The 17,212-nt window shown below is 36.9% G+C and overlaps 1 protein-coding gene across 1 annotated transcript; it reads left to right on the top strand.

Annotated features, from left to right (window-relative positions):
• Positions 1–1,526: 1,526 nt before the first annotated feature.
• LOC149837276 (uncharacterized) lies at positions 1,527–4,435 on the top strand. Its single transcript, XM_090007311.1, has one exon. The coding sequence runs from the start codon at positions 2,502–2,504 to the stop codon at positions 3,807–3,809; it is 1,308 nt and encodes a 435-aa protein (XP_089863437.1). The 5' UTR covers positions 1,527–2,501; the 3' UTR covers positions 3,810–4,435.
• Positions 4,436–17,212: the final 12,777 nt, after the last annotated feature.

Genomic DNA, 17,212 nt, shown 5'->3' with positions numbered 1-17,212 from the left:
ACCTAATAAACACACAAACCTAACATGAGCGGCTCTCTAATATACAAACAAACAAAACATGCAAACTTAACACTTACATTACAATCCAACAAAACATCTATATGTGCTCTGCATGCATGTTAAGAATATCAATATTGCTAACTATTTGGGACAATTGGATGTTCATCACATGTTCTCCACAGGATTCTCATCATTCTCATTATAGCTTCTTTGGTGGATATTTCGTTCATTAATTGTTTCTTGTGCATTACTTCCAACTGCTTATTGTAAATCACTTCCAACTGATTCTTGTTTAACTTTGAAAAGCAATTAACTAAACATCACTACTACATAACATTGAGTCAACATCCCCATCACTTAAAACATATATCAATATTTTTTGGCTTTCTACGTTTAAAGAATAACTATACCGGAGGCTTAATAACTTTTTCGCATATTTGGTTTTACGAAACATCAAAGCCATAAATTCATTAAAGATAATGTTTTTTGACACCATTATAAATCTTCAATTAATATAATTAATTAATGATAGAGTACATTAATCCATTCTAAAACCATTATTAATTGTTATATTAAATATACAATATATCATTGATAAAAAAAAATTGCATGTAAGAAAAGGCCATCCATGTAGTCTTTATTATTCAATTAACACAACTACCTACAACAACCACTCTGAAAACTAGTCACTTCAACCATAACCCCGTTATACTAATTGGATTCTTATGCACAATCAACCCTAATCCCATATACTTATGCAAAGTCAACCCTAACCCACTTATGCAAAGTCAACCCTAACTCTATTTCTCCAAATTTTAGATGTGGTTTTCAAAGCACAAAATTTAACTACCCCTAATACTTTGTATTGGAAGATTTTAAATGCATTGTGAGCCATTGATGTTAATATTTTGAAAAGCATGTCTAAACATTATAAGATCTTCATATGGAGCCTATTTTTTAGTAAATAAATTGTAAAGAACAAATATATAAAATAGGATTGATGAAACACTCAGATATCGTAAATGCACTAGAATTCTTGATTAAAAGGATTTTTCAAAAAAAAAATCTGAAGCAAGATCTTCGTAAATTTACCATGTTGAAAACATATGGGGTCTCAAATTAAGTCAAAACGAGTTACATCTATGTGGTCTCATGTCGATTGATTTAATATCAACTATGGCAAATGTATGTCTCTAAAGAGAGTGTGGGGGAGGGTGGAGGGAAATTTGTTTTCCATCTAAATTCTAAACATCAAAACCGTTGAACTGAGCAAAAAGAGTAGTCTATGGGACCTATTTTGTTTTAAACGAGGTAAATATGAGCACCCATCACAAACATACATTTGAAGCACGAGTATTATTGGCCAAATAAAATGATACATCAATTTAAATATATAATTGGGACTGAAAAGGAATTAAGAGAGAGAGAAAAGGAATTAAGAGAGAGAGAGAGAGCAAACGTTTGCTGAGATCGGAAAAAACCCCACAAAAAATAAGAGGGAAAGAAAGAAGGGAGAAAAAATCGAGAGAGAGAGAGAGAGGGAAACAAGAGTAAACGTTTGCTGAGATCGGAAAAACCGCCACAAAAATAGGAGAGAAAGAAAGAAGGGGGAAAAATCGAGAGAGCGAGAGAGAGAGCTCGAAGGTAGACGCAGAACCCCCTCATGATGAAGAGAATTCCTCGGGGGAGGACGGCCTACGACCCCGCATCTTCACTGTCGGAAGCTCGGCACAGGTCAGCCATGGCTTCCTTTCCCTCAAATTCTCTTCAAACGTAGCGATTTATCTTCAATTCTGAATGCGCTTCTTGTGTTCCGTCGAGATACCCATTGAACTCCTCTTCATGAACGATCCTTTCTATTTAGTGGGTTTCTGTGTCGACCTACGAGGGATCGAGAATTTGTGGGTCGCTAGGTTTCTGCCTTAATTTGTATTGCAATGGGCTTCTTCAGTAGTTCAAGATAGAATTTTATGGGTTTCAATGTGAAAAGGAAGAAAACAAATTGTTTGGCCGAAGAGAATGGGGTTTAGCTTAGGGTTAATCTTTGGTGATTTGTAGTTTGTAGATCCCAATTCCGACTCTCGGATGTGAATTAGAGGGTTTTAGTAAGTTGGGTAGTGATAGTTTCGGTTTTGGCGCGGGTGATGGTGGTTGTTTTTATTAGTTTTCTGCATTCTTGATCTGGGTAGTTTTGGAACATTAGGGTTTGGTTTCTGTGGGGCTGAGGAATGAGCCCTAGCTTGTGGTGAGTTCTGCGTTTGTAAAAGGAAATTAGGACCTTGAATAAGGTGGGTGGTTTCTTTTTTGGCTGTTGGAGTTTTGAGGTGGTGGGGTTTAAGGTTGATTTGGGTTGGTTTTCTTCGTTCCTTTTGATCTCATTCAGTTGGAGAAGTTCGGCTTTGACTTTGGGGTTTTGTGGAAACTTGGTCGGGGAATAGAAGAAACTCTTTGTTCCAGTGAGAATTGCTGATCTGGAAGTTGTATGGGTTCGAAAATTTGAAATGTCACCCGCACAGCAGCATTCGCGGATTAATCTTGCCGAATTGAAGGCTCAGATTGTTAAGAGGCTTGGGCCAGATAAGGCACATAGATACTTTAGTCACTTGACAAGATTGTTGAGTCAGAAACTGAGCAAGGTCGAGTTTGATAAACTATGTTACCTCACAATTGGGCGGGAGAACCTGGCGCTGCACAATCAGTTCATACGGTCCATTCTAAGGAATGCTTGTAATGGAAAGGTGCCACCTCCACCTCCTGTTCACGATGTTACCACACTGATTAGTGGAGTGGCAAAGACAGCTCAAAACGAAGATGGGTATCAGCAGAGTCCACCACTGAATGCATCAAATTCTGTTGTTTTATCAAATGGGGACATACCAGGGTCTGCTCAGAAGGGAAGGTCTGTTAAACGTGACAGAAGACTTGTTGATCGACCAAGCCCCCTTGGCCCCAATGGAAGAAAAGAAATTGGTGCTGCCCGTCAGGGAGCTAACAATGAAGAAATCATTCCCAATGTTGCTGAGAATGGAGATGCGTATGCATATGACTTGCAGAGGCCAACTCATCATCATCAAGGACTTGTTGAGCGACCAGATAATGAACAGAGTAGTTCAATGCTGCCTCCACCTTTGAAGAGGCTAAGACTGAATAAATCACCTCGTGATCAGTTGTATGTAAATAGCAAAGGTCCGACTGAAGTAGTGATAGTGGAAGATGTTGAGCCAGTCACTTCTGATTCCTTTCGAATTGGGAGCCCTATATCTGCTCCTTTGGGAATTCCATTTTGCTCTGCTAGTTTTGGTAGTGCAACCAGGGCTATGAGCCATAGCTTGGGGGATCTTCCAGCAGTGAGTAATTACATGAGTTCCTTTGACAGTGGTGAGTTGTCAGATACAGAAACATTAAGGAAGAGGATGGAGCATATAGCAGAAGCTGAGGGTCTTCATGGTGTGACAATTGGTTGTGCTAATTTGTTGAATAATGGGCTGGATGCCTATCTGAAGAAGTTAATCAAGTCATGTATAGAGCTAGCAGGGGAAAGATCAGGGACTGATCAGACAAAGGCTGCAATGCAAAAGCAGCATATTTATGGGAAGGTTGCACAAGGAATCAATGGTGTGTGGCAGAACCACCTCTTGCACAGTCAAACTAACAGTGTTTCAATGGAAGGGATGCATGAAATAAAGAGCCGGCCTTCAATATCTTTACTGGACTTTAGAGTAGCAATGGGGTTGAATCCACTACAATTAGGAGATGAGTGGCCTTCATTGCTTGAGAAAATTTCCTTTCGTGCATTTGAAGAGGAATAAGTATTTTGGACTGTAATTCATTTTCAACAAAGTTGTGTCTGAGGCCCTGAGCCCCTGTCAACTGAAACAGATTGAGTTATGAACAGATGCTGTTGATGGGTGAATGGCCTGCCTCTCATGATTGGGACAAATGAAATGCTACCTCTGGTTCAGTTCTGCTCCTTGTAGCACTTAATGAAGGAATGAAACCGAAGCAACAGTTTATAGCTTGGGACTGAGTGTTCAGCCAACCAGAGAGGCACCTGCTCGTTTAAGAAAATACTGTATCTAAAACACATCGAATGGGATCCTCAGCATGTTCCCTCATTTGGTTGCATTGTTGTATGTTTAGAATTACTTGGGGAGAGTCTCCCACATCACTGCAGATCTTGGGGATTCTAAATTTCTGTAATTTAACAACCACTGAAGAGGAAAACAGCAAAAAGTTTTGCAAGGAATGCTTTTATTCATTGAAGGGATGCCTTCTTTTGCTAAGATCACGGTGTTGCTGTATGTATTATCAAGTCTGGGGATTACTTGGGTGGTTCATATGAGAAATAGCTCTAAGGAAGCCTCATTTGGTCCACCCAGTTGATTGATAACTCAGAATTCCAAAATTCTGATATAAATTCTATGTTTTCTCAAAACTGAATGACTCAATTTCTATTTCTTCCATATCATGTTTTCCATGTTTCTCGAATGGGTCGATAATTTTCTAGCATTTACCACTTTCCCTGGCACATGGATTACTTTCTTGTAGATCTTCTATATTCTCAGGTCTGTTCTGTTAAACATCATATCATTAATGCAAAATGAATTTCATTTACAACTTTTATTATTAAATGTTATTTCTATATTATGCACTTTCTTATGAAGATGTTGCTGGATCCTTGGCCACAATCTTGGTCTAAGTAGAACTAGCATTCAGTCCGTGGGTGCTTTGAGCATGTCTCAAATCCAGGCATTGGATTGCTGGATACTTGTAGCAGATGCTTGCGTCTTTATAAAAATTTTAAAAGCTGCAAGTGAGAAAACTAGCAGTCCATAGAAATTATTGAGTTAGTTGAAGAGAAATGCATTATACATAGATAAGAGGTATGTGCTAAATCAAATGTATTTGTGGTTTATACTTTTTAAATGCTTAGCAACACTACTACAGTATTTTCTATAAGGGTGTGTTTGACACCACTGTGAAAATAATTGGCAGAGAAAAAATCGGAGGCCCCTCCCCTCCTCTTTCTCCACATTTTATGAGCCCGTTTAACGCCTGGAAAAGTGGAAGAAAAATCAGGCGTTTGAAATGACTGCAGGGCTCCACCTTTTTCCAGATAAAAAGTTGCTGCCGTCTTTTTTTTTTGGGCGTGTCAAATGCAGCCTAAAAGAATTTTGTGCTTGATCTTGAGATCCTCTTTCATGGGTGGAACATTAGCTATCGATCATCATTGTCTTGATTGATGTAAAGGTTGCAGTTTGTGGTTCAATTCTGGAGCAAGGGTAGAGTTATATTGACAAAATTTAGCATATTAATTGGCATTCTTTCTACCTTAGCAATAGACAAACTTCCTAGGACTTGGAAGAAACTTCCTTTTCTGTTTTAATTTTTTTTCTAGTAATATGCACCATATTGGGTTAAAGAAAAAATGATGGAAACTAACTTTTCCTTGAGGTGACTTATAACATAAAAAAAGAAAGTTTAACTAAAAGTTTTCAAACTTTAATTATCTTATACGCTTGAATGTACAGTTTTGGTGGTGCACTTTCTTTTCTGCCTTAGTCAGCCTTTCAGATTTTCCGCCAAGGTTCAAAGTGTGGTTGTTGGACAGTGAAATTAGTCCCATTCCTATGTTAGGGAACTCTTTTGAGGATGACATTTACTAGTAGTTGAGAAGCTGTCCTTGCCGACAGCACCAACTCCATTGGCTTCTGGCCTCATCTTGTCTGAAAACTTGTACAATATCTTGTTATATGCACAATAAACAAATACAAATATATATATATATATATATATATATATATATATATGTGTGTGTGTGTGTGTGTGTGTGTGTGTGTGTGTGTAGTTGGGGGGTGGGGTGGGGATGAGTATTTGGGCAGGTTGATCTAACCATCCTATCTAGCCGTACCCGCACTTGCACCTATGTGAGAGAGAGAGAGAGATGGTTGGGTGTGCATGGCTCCCAACTGCACTGACAATGACCATTGTTTTTCGGTCATCCAATCATACAAATGTTTCTGGTGTGGTCCATTTGCTTGGAACTGACCCTTGCTTCTTGTTTACTACATAGTTGGCAAACCCGACGATCAGACTCGAGAATCGTTCGAGTCAGATCAGATCGCCCAGCTACTGCGCCACCCTGTTTTAGCTAGGTTCAGGTGTGAATCGGCAACTCGCCAAATCAGTCATGAATCGTTTAATTCAGATACGGTGACACCTGGTTCTGACCTGATTCACCGAGTTGAACTAGGAGTCATATCGGTTTGTTTCGAGACGAACCAGTTTTAAAACTGCATATTCATCTAAAAAAGGGATTGAAACCCTTCTTCCCCTCCCCCCTTAGTATCCAGAGATTCCATACTCTCTCTCTCTGAAGTGAGGCCCTCACTGTTGGGGGTTCCTCTCTGCGAGGCAAGCTGTAACTCTCGTTGAAGCCATTTTTTTCCATGGGGTTCCTTTCTACGAGGTCTCGGCTCACCTCACAGAGAGGAACGCCTAACAGTGAGTGAGTTCCTCACTCTCGCTGAAGCCATTTTTTTCCATACTGTTTGGGGTTCCTCTCTGCGAGGGCCTCGGCTCGGCTCGGCTCGGCTCACCTCACTCTCACTGAAAACATGATTTGTAGGACTGATTAAGACTTAGGAGTGTTATGACTTTTAAGATGATCACTTTTTTTTTGGCTTTTTGACAGGATGATTGCATATGGTGGCATGTATGGGATTATCAAACTTATCTAAAATCTAAATTTTGTGAAGTTGTGAACTGTGTGAAACAGGCTGATTGCATATTTTGAAGTTTGATAATAAATTGTTAATTGTTTGTTATATTTTTTAACTGTTTATAATTTTATTAGTGCCAAAATATTACAAAATGATCCTTGCAGCATGTCAAAATTTGGAAATTGAAAATTTCAGGTATGATTCTTTATTAGTTTATTGACTTATTCTGTTATGTATTGTTATGCATTATGCATTTTATGATTTTCAATTTTTAATGCATAATGCTATTAGAAATTATTAGAGCTTTGAAAGGTAGTGGTTACTAGTTTAAGTTTACTTGTTTTATTTCTACCTGTATAGCTTAATTATTAATATTCATTTCACAATCTTCATTATTGTTCTTATGTATGTTTAGCTATGAAGTTTATTTATTTTTTCTGCAGTTATTTTGTAGTTTTTGTTCTTTGATGCTTTGATTTAGTGAATTTTCTGCTTAAAGTTTGATTATTTGCATTCACATTGTAGAAAACATAGTGTTATATTCAATATTTAAAGTCCGAGTTACTGAGTCGACCCGCTGACCCGCGAGTCAAGGGTCGGGCGATCCAGTCCGAGTCATGGGTTTGCCAACTGTGGTTTACTCGATGAGCAAACATGATTTGATAATGTTTGAAACTTAAAAGATCGTGGGTCATTGATTTTTCAATCCTTAAAAAAACTTGCTTACATGTCGGAATTAGACGTTCCAAAAGCCGATTCCCACCTATGTCACATAGGTGCCGGTGCAAAGGATGCAGCATGGCAATTTCAAAAAACTTGGGTGCGGGTTTATAGAATATATATATATATATATATATATATATATATATATATATATATATATATATATATATATATATATATATTTGTTTGTTTGTTTATATGTATTTATGTATGCATGTGTGTGTGTGTGTGCCACAGAATGCATTTACACTTACACAGTTATAATAAGTGGTGTTATTTGGAAAAGATTGAGGAAGAACAGGTTAGGTATGTGTTTTTGTTAATACATGGCTTCGAGCAGTTTGTTCCTATTGTAACAGGCTGTGGTCTTTTATGTTGTTTTTGGTTTATGAAGGAGTGGGTGGGTCTTGTAAGTTACACATTTGAAGATAAGCTTTACTTCTACAGCCATCAAAATTTGGGCAACATCTGGGCGACATGTTATCCATACATACTGTTAAATTATGTAATCAAATCTTGTAATTCAATATATATTTTATATATATAAGGTAATACATATACATATATATATAATATATGAATATGTATCTACCTATTATATATATATATATATAATATTTATTTCTCTTTAGCCGTAAGGGTATATTCATCATTTTACACATTCTTTTTTGAGAATATGTATGTAATTTCTTTTTTGTTTTCTTTTCTTTTTTTCTTTTATTATTTCATCCTTTAGTTTTTAGCACATGGTCGTTGGGCCCTCCACCCGACATGTTATCCACCCAACATGATCGTTGGGCCCTCCAACGGTTATAATTATAACCGTTGGAGGGGTCCCAACGATCATATTGGGAGCCCCTCCATGGCCTCTCATTGTGTATAAATAGGGGTGTTCCCCCTTGTGTTTTCCTATGGCTTTGAGTCAAAGCCCAAGTGTTCAGTAAAGGTTATTTTCATTTTTAGTGCTTTTGTGAGATTGATTGATTTGCGCTTTTGTGTACAAGTGTTCTTAGTGTTCTTATTGTGCATGTGTGCACTTATCTTGCATCAATAATATTGGGTCTTGATTGTAGTATCTTGTTGAAGATACTTTTACATGGTATCAGAGCAAAGGTTTTGAGGAAGGAAGATCGTGCATTTTCTCCACATTCTTGGGTGCCTCAAAAAATGTGTTTTCAAGCTATTGGAGATTTGAGTGAATCATTTCCTTCGGCCAATATTTTAGAAGTCTTATTTGTCAAGAAATACTTAAAAATCTATTGAGGTACATATTCTTTTTTTATTTCTATCCTCTCTAATGGGCGAAAAAAACTCTCACTTCTCCCTCGGGTTTAAATTCAATGGTTCAAACTATCATGTTTGGGCCGAAAATATGGAAGCCCATATTAAAAGGAAGGGGCTTTGGGGGTATGTTCAAGGTTCGATACCGGAACCCGAACAAAAAATTACCATTATAGAAAAAAGAGATATAAAGATTCTTGAAGGAGAAAAGAGGCAAATAGCTCTTGAAGATTATTCAAAGAAACATGACGAATGGAAAATGAAAAACTTCAAGATCTTATCTTGGTTTTTCTCATCCGTTGAAACTAAGATCAATGCCAACATCATCAAATTTAAGAAAGCTTCCGAAGCTTGGCTATACCTTGAAAAAATGTATACTTCAAGAGATTTATCACACAAATATTACCTTCAAAAGAGGGCTTTGACCTTACAACAAAATGAGATGACTATTCGGGAATACTTTGCCGAATTGTCTTCCATTTGGGACGAGCTTGCTATGCTTGAACCCAAATGGAGTGGTGAAGCTATTGAGCTTAGACAAACAACTTAAGGAAGATCGTTTTTTTAACTTCCTAAATGGTCTTAGACCCGAATTTGAACAAATTCGGTCTTCTCTTCTTTCTTCTTTCACATCTCCCGTCATTGAAGATGTTATTACCAAATTGAGTGGGGAAGAAACCTGTATGGGCATTAGTAAAAGCAATCCTAGCATCCTTGCAACCTCCTCTATTCAAGAAGAATGTGAAGGGGTGAATGCCGTTTCAAGATCGGATAACCATATAAAGACTTGCAACCCTCCTCATTTTAAGAATCAAAATCAAGGAGAAAATTGGTAAAATGGAAAGAGAGATTATAGCAAATTAACTTGTCATTTTTTATAAAGAACTGGGGCATATCAAACCAATTTGCCCCAAATGGAAGTAATTGCTTGCAATGGCCACCACCACTCAACCGGAAGAACGATCATCCTCTTCAAATGAGTCTCTCTCTCTAGAACAAATTATGGAAGCTCTTCAACCTCTTCTCAAGGGAGGAATTTTCGGAGCCGCTATATCAACATTTTCCCTTCCCGGTAAGACATCTTGGCTTTTAGATTCTGGGGCATCATTTCATATGACCCCAAGTGCTTGTTCTCTTTCTGAATACTCTAAAAATTCTTTTTCATCTTTTGTCTCAACGGTGGATGGAACATCCCTTGAAATTAAAGGAATAGGCAATTTCGAAAAACAAGATTTTTTTATTCAAAAAATTAGATTCATACCAAAACTAATTTTGAATTTGCTTTTGGTTTCTCAACTCTCGGACTATGGTTGCGATATAAAATTCTCTTCTAATAAATGTTGGATACATGATCGTCGGTTCGGGAGGTTGATTGAGGAAGGCTCTAGGAAATGAGATCTCTACTATGTTGACTTTCTCTATGTTCCCAAGAATCAATTTTGTAATGTTGTCCAAAATAAAGATATTCATGTGTGGCATAAGAGATTTGGACATCCCAATATTGTTAAAATTTCATATTTACCTTTTGTTAAACATCTTTGTAAAAGAGATTTTACATGTAATGAATGTATTCTTGGGAAAATGAAAAGTTTACCCTTTTATCAAAGATCCATGTTTACAACAAAACCTTTTTGAAATCGTTCATTCTGATTTTTGTTGATGATTACACTAGGTATTATTGGATATACTTTCTCAAACATAAACATGAAGTTTTTTCGACTTTCACAACTTTTCATATGATCTTAAATCAATTCAATGAGAACTTAAAAATCCTTAGATCCGACTCTGGAGGAGAATACCTATCAAATGAATTCAAGAGTTATCTTGAAAGTTACGGTATTCTCCATAAAAAATCTTGTCTAAAAATCCCTCAACAAAATGGATTAGCTGAACGAAAGCATAGGCATATTATTGAAACAACTCGAACTTTGTTTATTTCGCAAAACATTCCAAAAAAAAACTTTGGGTTGAGGGAGCCCTTACATCGGTCTATCTCATAAATAGATTTTCATCAAAAAATTTGAACAAATTTTTCTCTTTTGAAAAATTATACGAGAAGGAACCTGACTACAACAGGTTAAGGGTGTTTGGATGTAAATGTTTTGTCCTTACAAATAAAAATCATAAGCTTTTCCCAAAGGCCATTCTTTGTGCCTTTCTTGGTTATTCGGAAACCCAAAAGGGTTTTTAGTGTTATGATGTTAAAAATGACAAATTGCATGTTTCCAGAAATGTGAGTTTTTTAGAAAATCTTAGTGATTTCAAAAGTCTTGTATCTCATGACGAGAACGTGGATTATGGATTATTCCTTTCTATTTGAAATGTTGGCCAAAGATGATGATACAAGTGATAATGAGTCAACTCAGAATAACTCAAGCGATAATGAAACCTAGAAAACTGTCACATCTCTGCCCTCTCCTCCTCATCAACATATCGATGAGGGATCATCTAGAGAGCCCATCACCTATGTCCATAAAGATAAAAACACCTTCAGAAGTGCTCTTGAAAGATATGACTGTCTCTCCAAGAGAGGAGAACCTGCGAAGAACCGAAAGACATAGGAAAGCTCCCTCTAGATTTATCTCATGACTCTTTTCACCTAAATATAGGGCATGCCTTAGTGTCATTCATTCTTACATAGAACCTAGAAATTTTAAAGAAGCACGAAAATGTTCTTAATGGGTAGAAGCTATGGAGAATGAACTTGGTACTCTAAGAAGAGCCAAGACTTGAAAATTTCAAGATCTTTCTAAGGGTAAGAAAACAATAGGATGTAGATGGGTATTTAAAGTAAAAGCTAAAAGTGATGGATCCGAGATTAGTTACTAAGGGATATAGTCAAGAATATAAGATTGACTATGAAGAAACCTTTGCCTCTGTGGCCCGAATGATCATTGTCCGATGTCTCATCACCGTTGCCTCAATCAACAAATGGAACATCTATCAAATGGATGTTAAAAACGTCTTCCTAAATGGTGATCTGAATGAAGAGGTATATATGAATGTTTCATCAGGAATGAAGACTCCCAATGAGAAAGTGTTTCACCTTTGCAAAACACTTTATGGTTTAAAACAAGCCCCCAAGGCTTGGTATGATAGGTTTAACTCTGTAATGTTAGGAAATGACTTTTCATCCTGTTTCACTGACACTGCCTTATTTGTTAGAAAAACTAATGCAGGGATTGTCATTCTGCTCTTATATGTGGATGATATGCTTATAACCGGAAGTGATTCTAAAGGGGTTAAAAGCATAAAATCAATTTTGAAGGATAGATTTGAAATGTCTGATTTGAGATTCCTAACTTATTTTTTGGCTATTGAAGTAGCATACTCTCATAGAGGGTATTTTTTATCTCAAACTAAGCTTGCCTCTGAGATTATTGACAGGTCAGGTATTACGGATAATAAGGTTTGTGAAACTCCTGTTATAGTGGGAGCCAAAATGAAGATTGATGATGGTATTCCTCCCTCTGATCCCACCCCTTACAGACAGCTTATATGATCATTGTTGTATCTGAGTATTATTAGACCAGATATTTCTCATGTAGTTCATACTGCAAGTCAGTTTCAATATGCACCAACATCGGTTCACATGAGTGCAATTCTGCGGATCGTAAGATACATAAAGGGTACATTAAATAAGGGAGTATTTTTATCTTCTTCTTCTGAATTAAAATTAATTGCTTATACTGACTCTGACTGGGGAGGTGACCCAAATAACCGCCACTCGACCACTGGTTTTTGTGTGTTCTTAAGAGATTCGTTGATCCCATAGAGATGCAATAAGCAGCAAAAAATGTTTTTATCCTCAATCGAAGCTGAATATCATGTCATGACAACTACTACCATGAAAATTGTATGGTTTCATCAGCTATTAGAAGACATAGAGATCACAATAGAAGAGCCACCAAGCTATGTTGTGATAACAAGAGTGCAATATACATTGTCAAAAATCATACTTTTCATGAGCGGACTAAACACATTGAGATGGACTGTCATTATGTTCGGGAAGCGTATCTGAAAGGAGTTATAGATCTTCTATATGTAACTTCAGAATATCAATTGGCAGATTTCTTCACCAAAGCTTTGTGTGCTCTGCGGTTCAATTTCCTTCTTGACAAACTTTTGATCATCCTGCCCTAAGTTTGAGGGGGGGGGGTGTTAAATTATGTAATCAAATCTTGTAATCCAATATATATTATATATATAAGGTAATACATATACATATATATATAATATATGTATATGTATCTACCTATTATATATATAATATATATATTTATTTCTCTTTAGCTGTAAGGGTATATTCATCATTTTACACATATTCTTTTTTGAGAATATGTATGTAATTTCTTTTTTGTTTTGTTTTCTTTTTTTCGTTTATTATTTCATCCTTTAGTTTTTAGCACATGGAGGGGCCCACCCAACATGATCGTTGGGCCCTCCAACGGTTATAATTATAATTGTTGGAGGGGTCCCAACGATCATATTGGGAGCCCCTCCATGGCCTCTCATTGTGTATAAATAGGGGTGTTCTCCCTTGTGTTTTCCTATGGCTTTGAGTCAAAGCCCAAGTGTTCAATAAAGGTTATTTTCATTTTTTAGTGCTTTTGTGAGATTGATTGATTTGTGCTTTTGTGCACAAGTGTTCTTATTGTGCATGTGTGCACTTATCTTGCATCAATAATATTGGGTCTTGATTATAATATCTTGTTGAAGATACTTTTACACATACATCATCATCTACATAAATAGGCACATATGATGTCATCAATTTGGCAACATATCATCATCTACACATATGGTCATGTGATGTCATTACCAGAGTTACCGGAAGCACCCCTATAGTAAGGGAAGCGCGCTTCCCCGATACGCGCTTCGGAAGCACGAAACGTCGCGCTTCCGAAATGCGTGGGAAAGCATCCCCTTTTTTAAATGGGAAGTGCGCTTCCTCCACCCTTCCCCCTCACTTTCCTCTTTTTTCATTTTATTTTTTTCTTTTCTTTTTTCGCTTCCCCCTCATTTCTGGTTTGCTTCCGAGACGGTTCATGACTCACTTCTAAGTAGTCCCACGCTTGCTTCCTAAATTTTTGAAAGTGCCTTGCTTCCCGCTCCGGCTTCCCGTATCGCTTCCCGCTCCAGCTTCCTCGACTGGCAACCTTATCATTACTCTCCCTATACTTTGTGCATGAATAAATGCAGTCAGTTGTGTTCATGAGAGAGATTCTGATAAATTTAATTGATGGAGCTTGGATGCTTTCTTGCTCAATGGGAATTCATTGTTAAAAGTGTGTTTCTAAACCCCCCGAAGTAGATTTGGATTCCTGGAGCTGGAAAAGTTGCACATTGCCATTAGTAAACTCTGGTTACGAATTGAAGCACATTCCTCAGTGGCGGTCGATTTCATAATAATTTTGGATTAGTATAATAAATTGTCATTCACAAAATATTCAACAATGTGTTTTGCAGGCACTTCTTGTATGCTTTATTTGCTGCTTCCTTATGATACTCATTTCAACATAGATTAGTGTTTCATGCCTCTTTGCTGCTTCATGGATTTCCTTTTCCTTGAAACCTGCACCTAATTGTCCTCCATGCACTGTGGAGTGATGTATCTGTTGTAACAGAGATAAAAAGAAATTCTGGCTTTTCAAAGTGATCATGAGTTTTTAAAAATGCATAAAAATCCAAGAGAAGTGATGAACCATGGGCATAATGAATTTTGTGAAAACTGTGGATGTTGAGAAAAAAATTGGATGTCCAAGGAGGCTTGGGATTTCATCTGAATAAAGGGAAGCATTATTAGACTATTTTGATTGTCATTTGGGCAAAAAATGCTCTTTTGCTCGAGTATGTGCTGTGTTTTGTCTTCCTATACATCATTCATTCTAAATGGTAAAAGACTTGTAGGTTAATGATTTTACTAAAGATAGGGTGTTCGATTGTCATCTCATGACAGGCAGTGGCGTTGGAGTGCTACTCAAAGAAATTAAGGTTATCAATAGTTTTTCCGTATTTAATTTTTCTTCTTGATTTGCCGTGTTTTGCTGAGGGTATTTCATGATTAGTTTCAATTTCACAAAGCCAAGGACATTTATAACTATTTAGAATTGACAAAGAAAGTAGATTGAAGTTGACCTCTCTCTTGCACATACAGGCACAAAATGGTCACACAATCATGAAAGCTAAAAGAACCACTTGCATCAAATTCAGGGTACTCTCTCTCTTGCACATACAGGCACAAAATGCTCACAATCATGAAAGCAAAAAGAACCACTTGCATCAAATTCAGGGTACATTCTTTTATCTATATATTTTTTTGTTGTTTTCATGGTGTACTATTCTATGGGAAATGTTCCCAAATCATTTTTCACTGTTAAATTGGTAGAATTGAACTAAATATCTAGAGACGACCTTAGGAGGACTTTTTGCCAGAAAATACCCGTCATTGATGAGATAGGCAAGGAGATCACCAGAGCAACAAGAACTTGGCCTAGGCTTGATTAGTTACCTAGACTAGCCTATTTATTGCACCTCCCTGGCCTTTTAGCCTTCAGAATCCAGTTATAACTTTGGCTGGTAATACAGGTGAGCTATGACGGTTAAAGGCCAGTTAAATCTTGGGGCGTGTGGTCTGCGTCTCACCTCTGGAGTTGCATCTCCTTTTATGACCCATAAAAACATTAATTGTATAAAAAAGTTTGCATTGAAAAGATTATCAAAGTTGCCACGTTTTACATCTGGCTCTTCATTTACTTGTTATGTGTTATCTTTTTTTTGCCATTTAGTTATCATGCATTTGCAGATTTGCACTGGATGGGCTGCTTTTCTGAAGAATCAAGGGGAAACTGAGAAGGCATTGACATCAGTAAACTACTACATCTTTATAGCTGATTACTGTTGAGTGCATGTTGTCAACATCAGAGTGTTACAATCTATGTAATACGGACTCTTCTAACAGGGCACCGCACCCGCACCCGCACCCGCACCCGCACCCGCACCCATGCGGGTGTGACAGTTGGACACGGCTTCCTTTGTGTCAGGTGAAGTCAACCACACTGAGGTTCATTTCTGTCCAAAAATAGATTCAGTTAACCCTAACCAAGTCCAGTTTTATCTATATTATATATGAAGACATAAATGCACACACATACACAGTGTTTACTTAAAACTGTTAAAATTATATATATATAATCTCCCCGCACCCCCGCACCCAAGTTTTTTAAAGTGCTGCATTGCCGCATCCGTATCTGCACTCGTATCCACACCCACACCCATGTGACATAGGTTACAATTTAGTTTCTGCAATCAAATTTTATCATTTTTGCTCTCATTTAGTGCCTTGTGTTATTATGAGCATAACTAATTATTCATCTTTATATGATAATAAGCTTAACTATTTTTGTGGCATCTATCACCTTTGTTCCTAGTCATTTGTAGTATTGTCTAAGTTATCTAAGCCTTTCTCATGGCAACATTTATCAATTTTGTTAATGAGCATAGATGCAATGTGTTGATAGAAATATTATATTGTTCTACCTTTTGCATTCATGATTTCACAACGTAGCTACTGAGAGTCGGTATGATGCATTTAGCCAAGTAGCCTACGTGTTTATGCATAGAGGCTCTCCATACAGTCATTTGCTTTTATTAATCATCTGCCCAATATAGCATAAAATGTCCAAATGCCCTACTATATATGCTTCACACTAGGCATGCTAATATTCTCAGGCGCACATTTGGGTGGGTATGCCTTGTTTATATTTACAAATCCTTGAGTTTATGATTGACAGTTTATTAGTTATGGTGATGTATTTAGAAGGTAGTGATATTTTCATCTTGAAACAAATAAAGTTGGAAAGTATATTTTTTTTCTCAATTCACAAATGTAAGTTCAAAAAGGAGGGCATGCACAAGCCGCTGAAAGAGATATAGTGCTGCCTATTTCCTTAACTTCTGAATCAGCTGGTACAAATGGAAATTCTCTCAGTTCAAAGCCTGATAATACTCCAAAATATCCATTAACAATAGAAGGTAACATCTACAAATAGAAACTTCTGATCATTCGCATGTTTCTAAGCATATTATAAGATGATCAACTACATTTTTCAACTAAATGAGTGAGTTGTGGGGTTTTTACTTTATAATCCAGAATAGTTGCTTCAGCATTCATGTTGAAAATGAACCACACAATTTCATGTTGGTTTTACACTAATCTTAGATGGAGGCTATGAATGAAGAGATAGTGCCATGTATGAGTTTTATACATGGGAATTAATTGATCTGCTGATTTATAAGAATGTAGCTGGATGTAAAGGAGCGTACAAATCAAACATAAAGTGATGGTTGTATAGATGGTCTAAAACTCATATTGTGGCCAAAAGTCACTGACAAAAGCATAGATTGTATTGTACTTTGATAAAACATTTAGTCCAGCAGTCAAAATGGAAACTGTACCAAATATTCTATCTCTTGCAGTTAGTTTT

Source organism: Nuphar pumila, chromosome 5 (assembly GCF_984573655.1).
Source record: "Nuphar pumila chromosome 5, dmNupPumi1.hap1.1, whole genome shotgun sequence".
NCBI classification, from domain to species: domain Eukaryota; kingdom Viridiplantae; phylum Streptophyta; class Magnoliopsida; order Nymphaeales; family Nymphaeaceae; genus Nuphar; species Nuphar pumila.
This window is presented reverse-complemented; position numbering and strand designations above follow the sequence as displayed.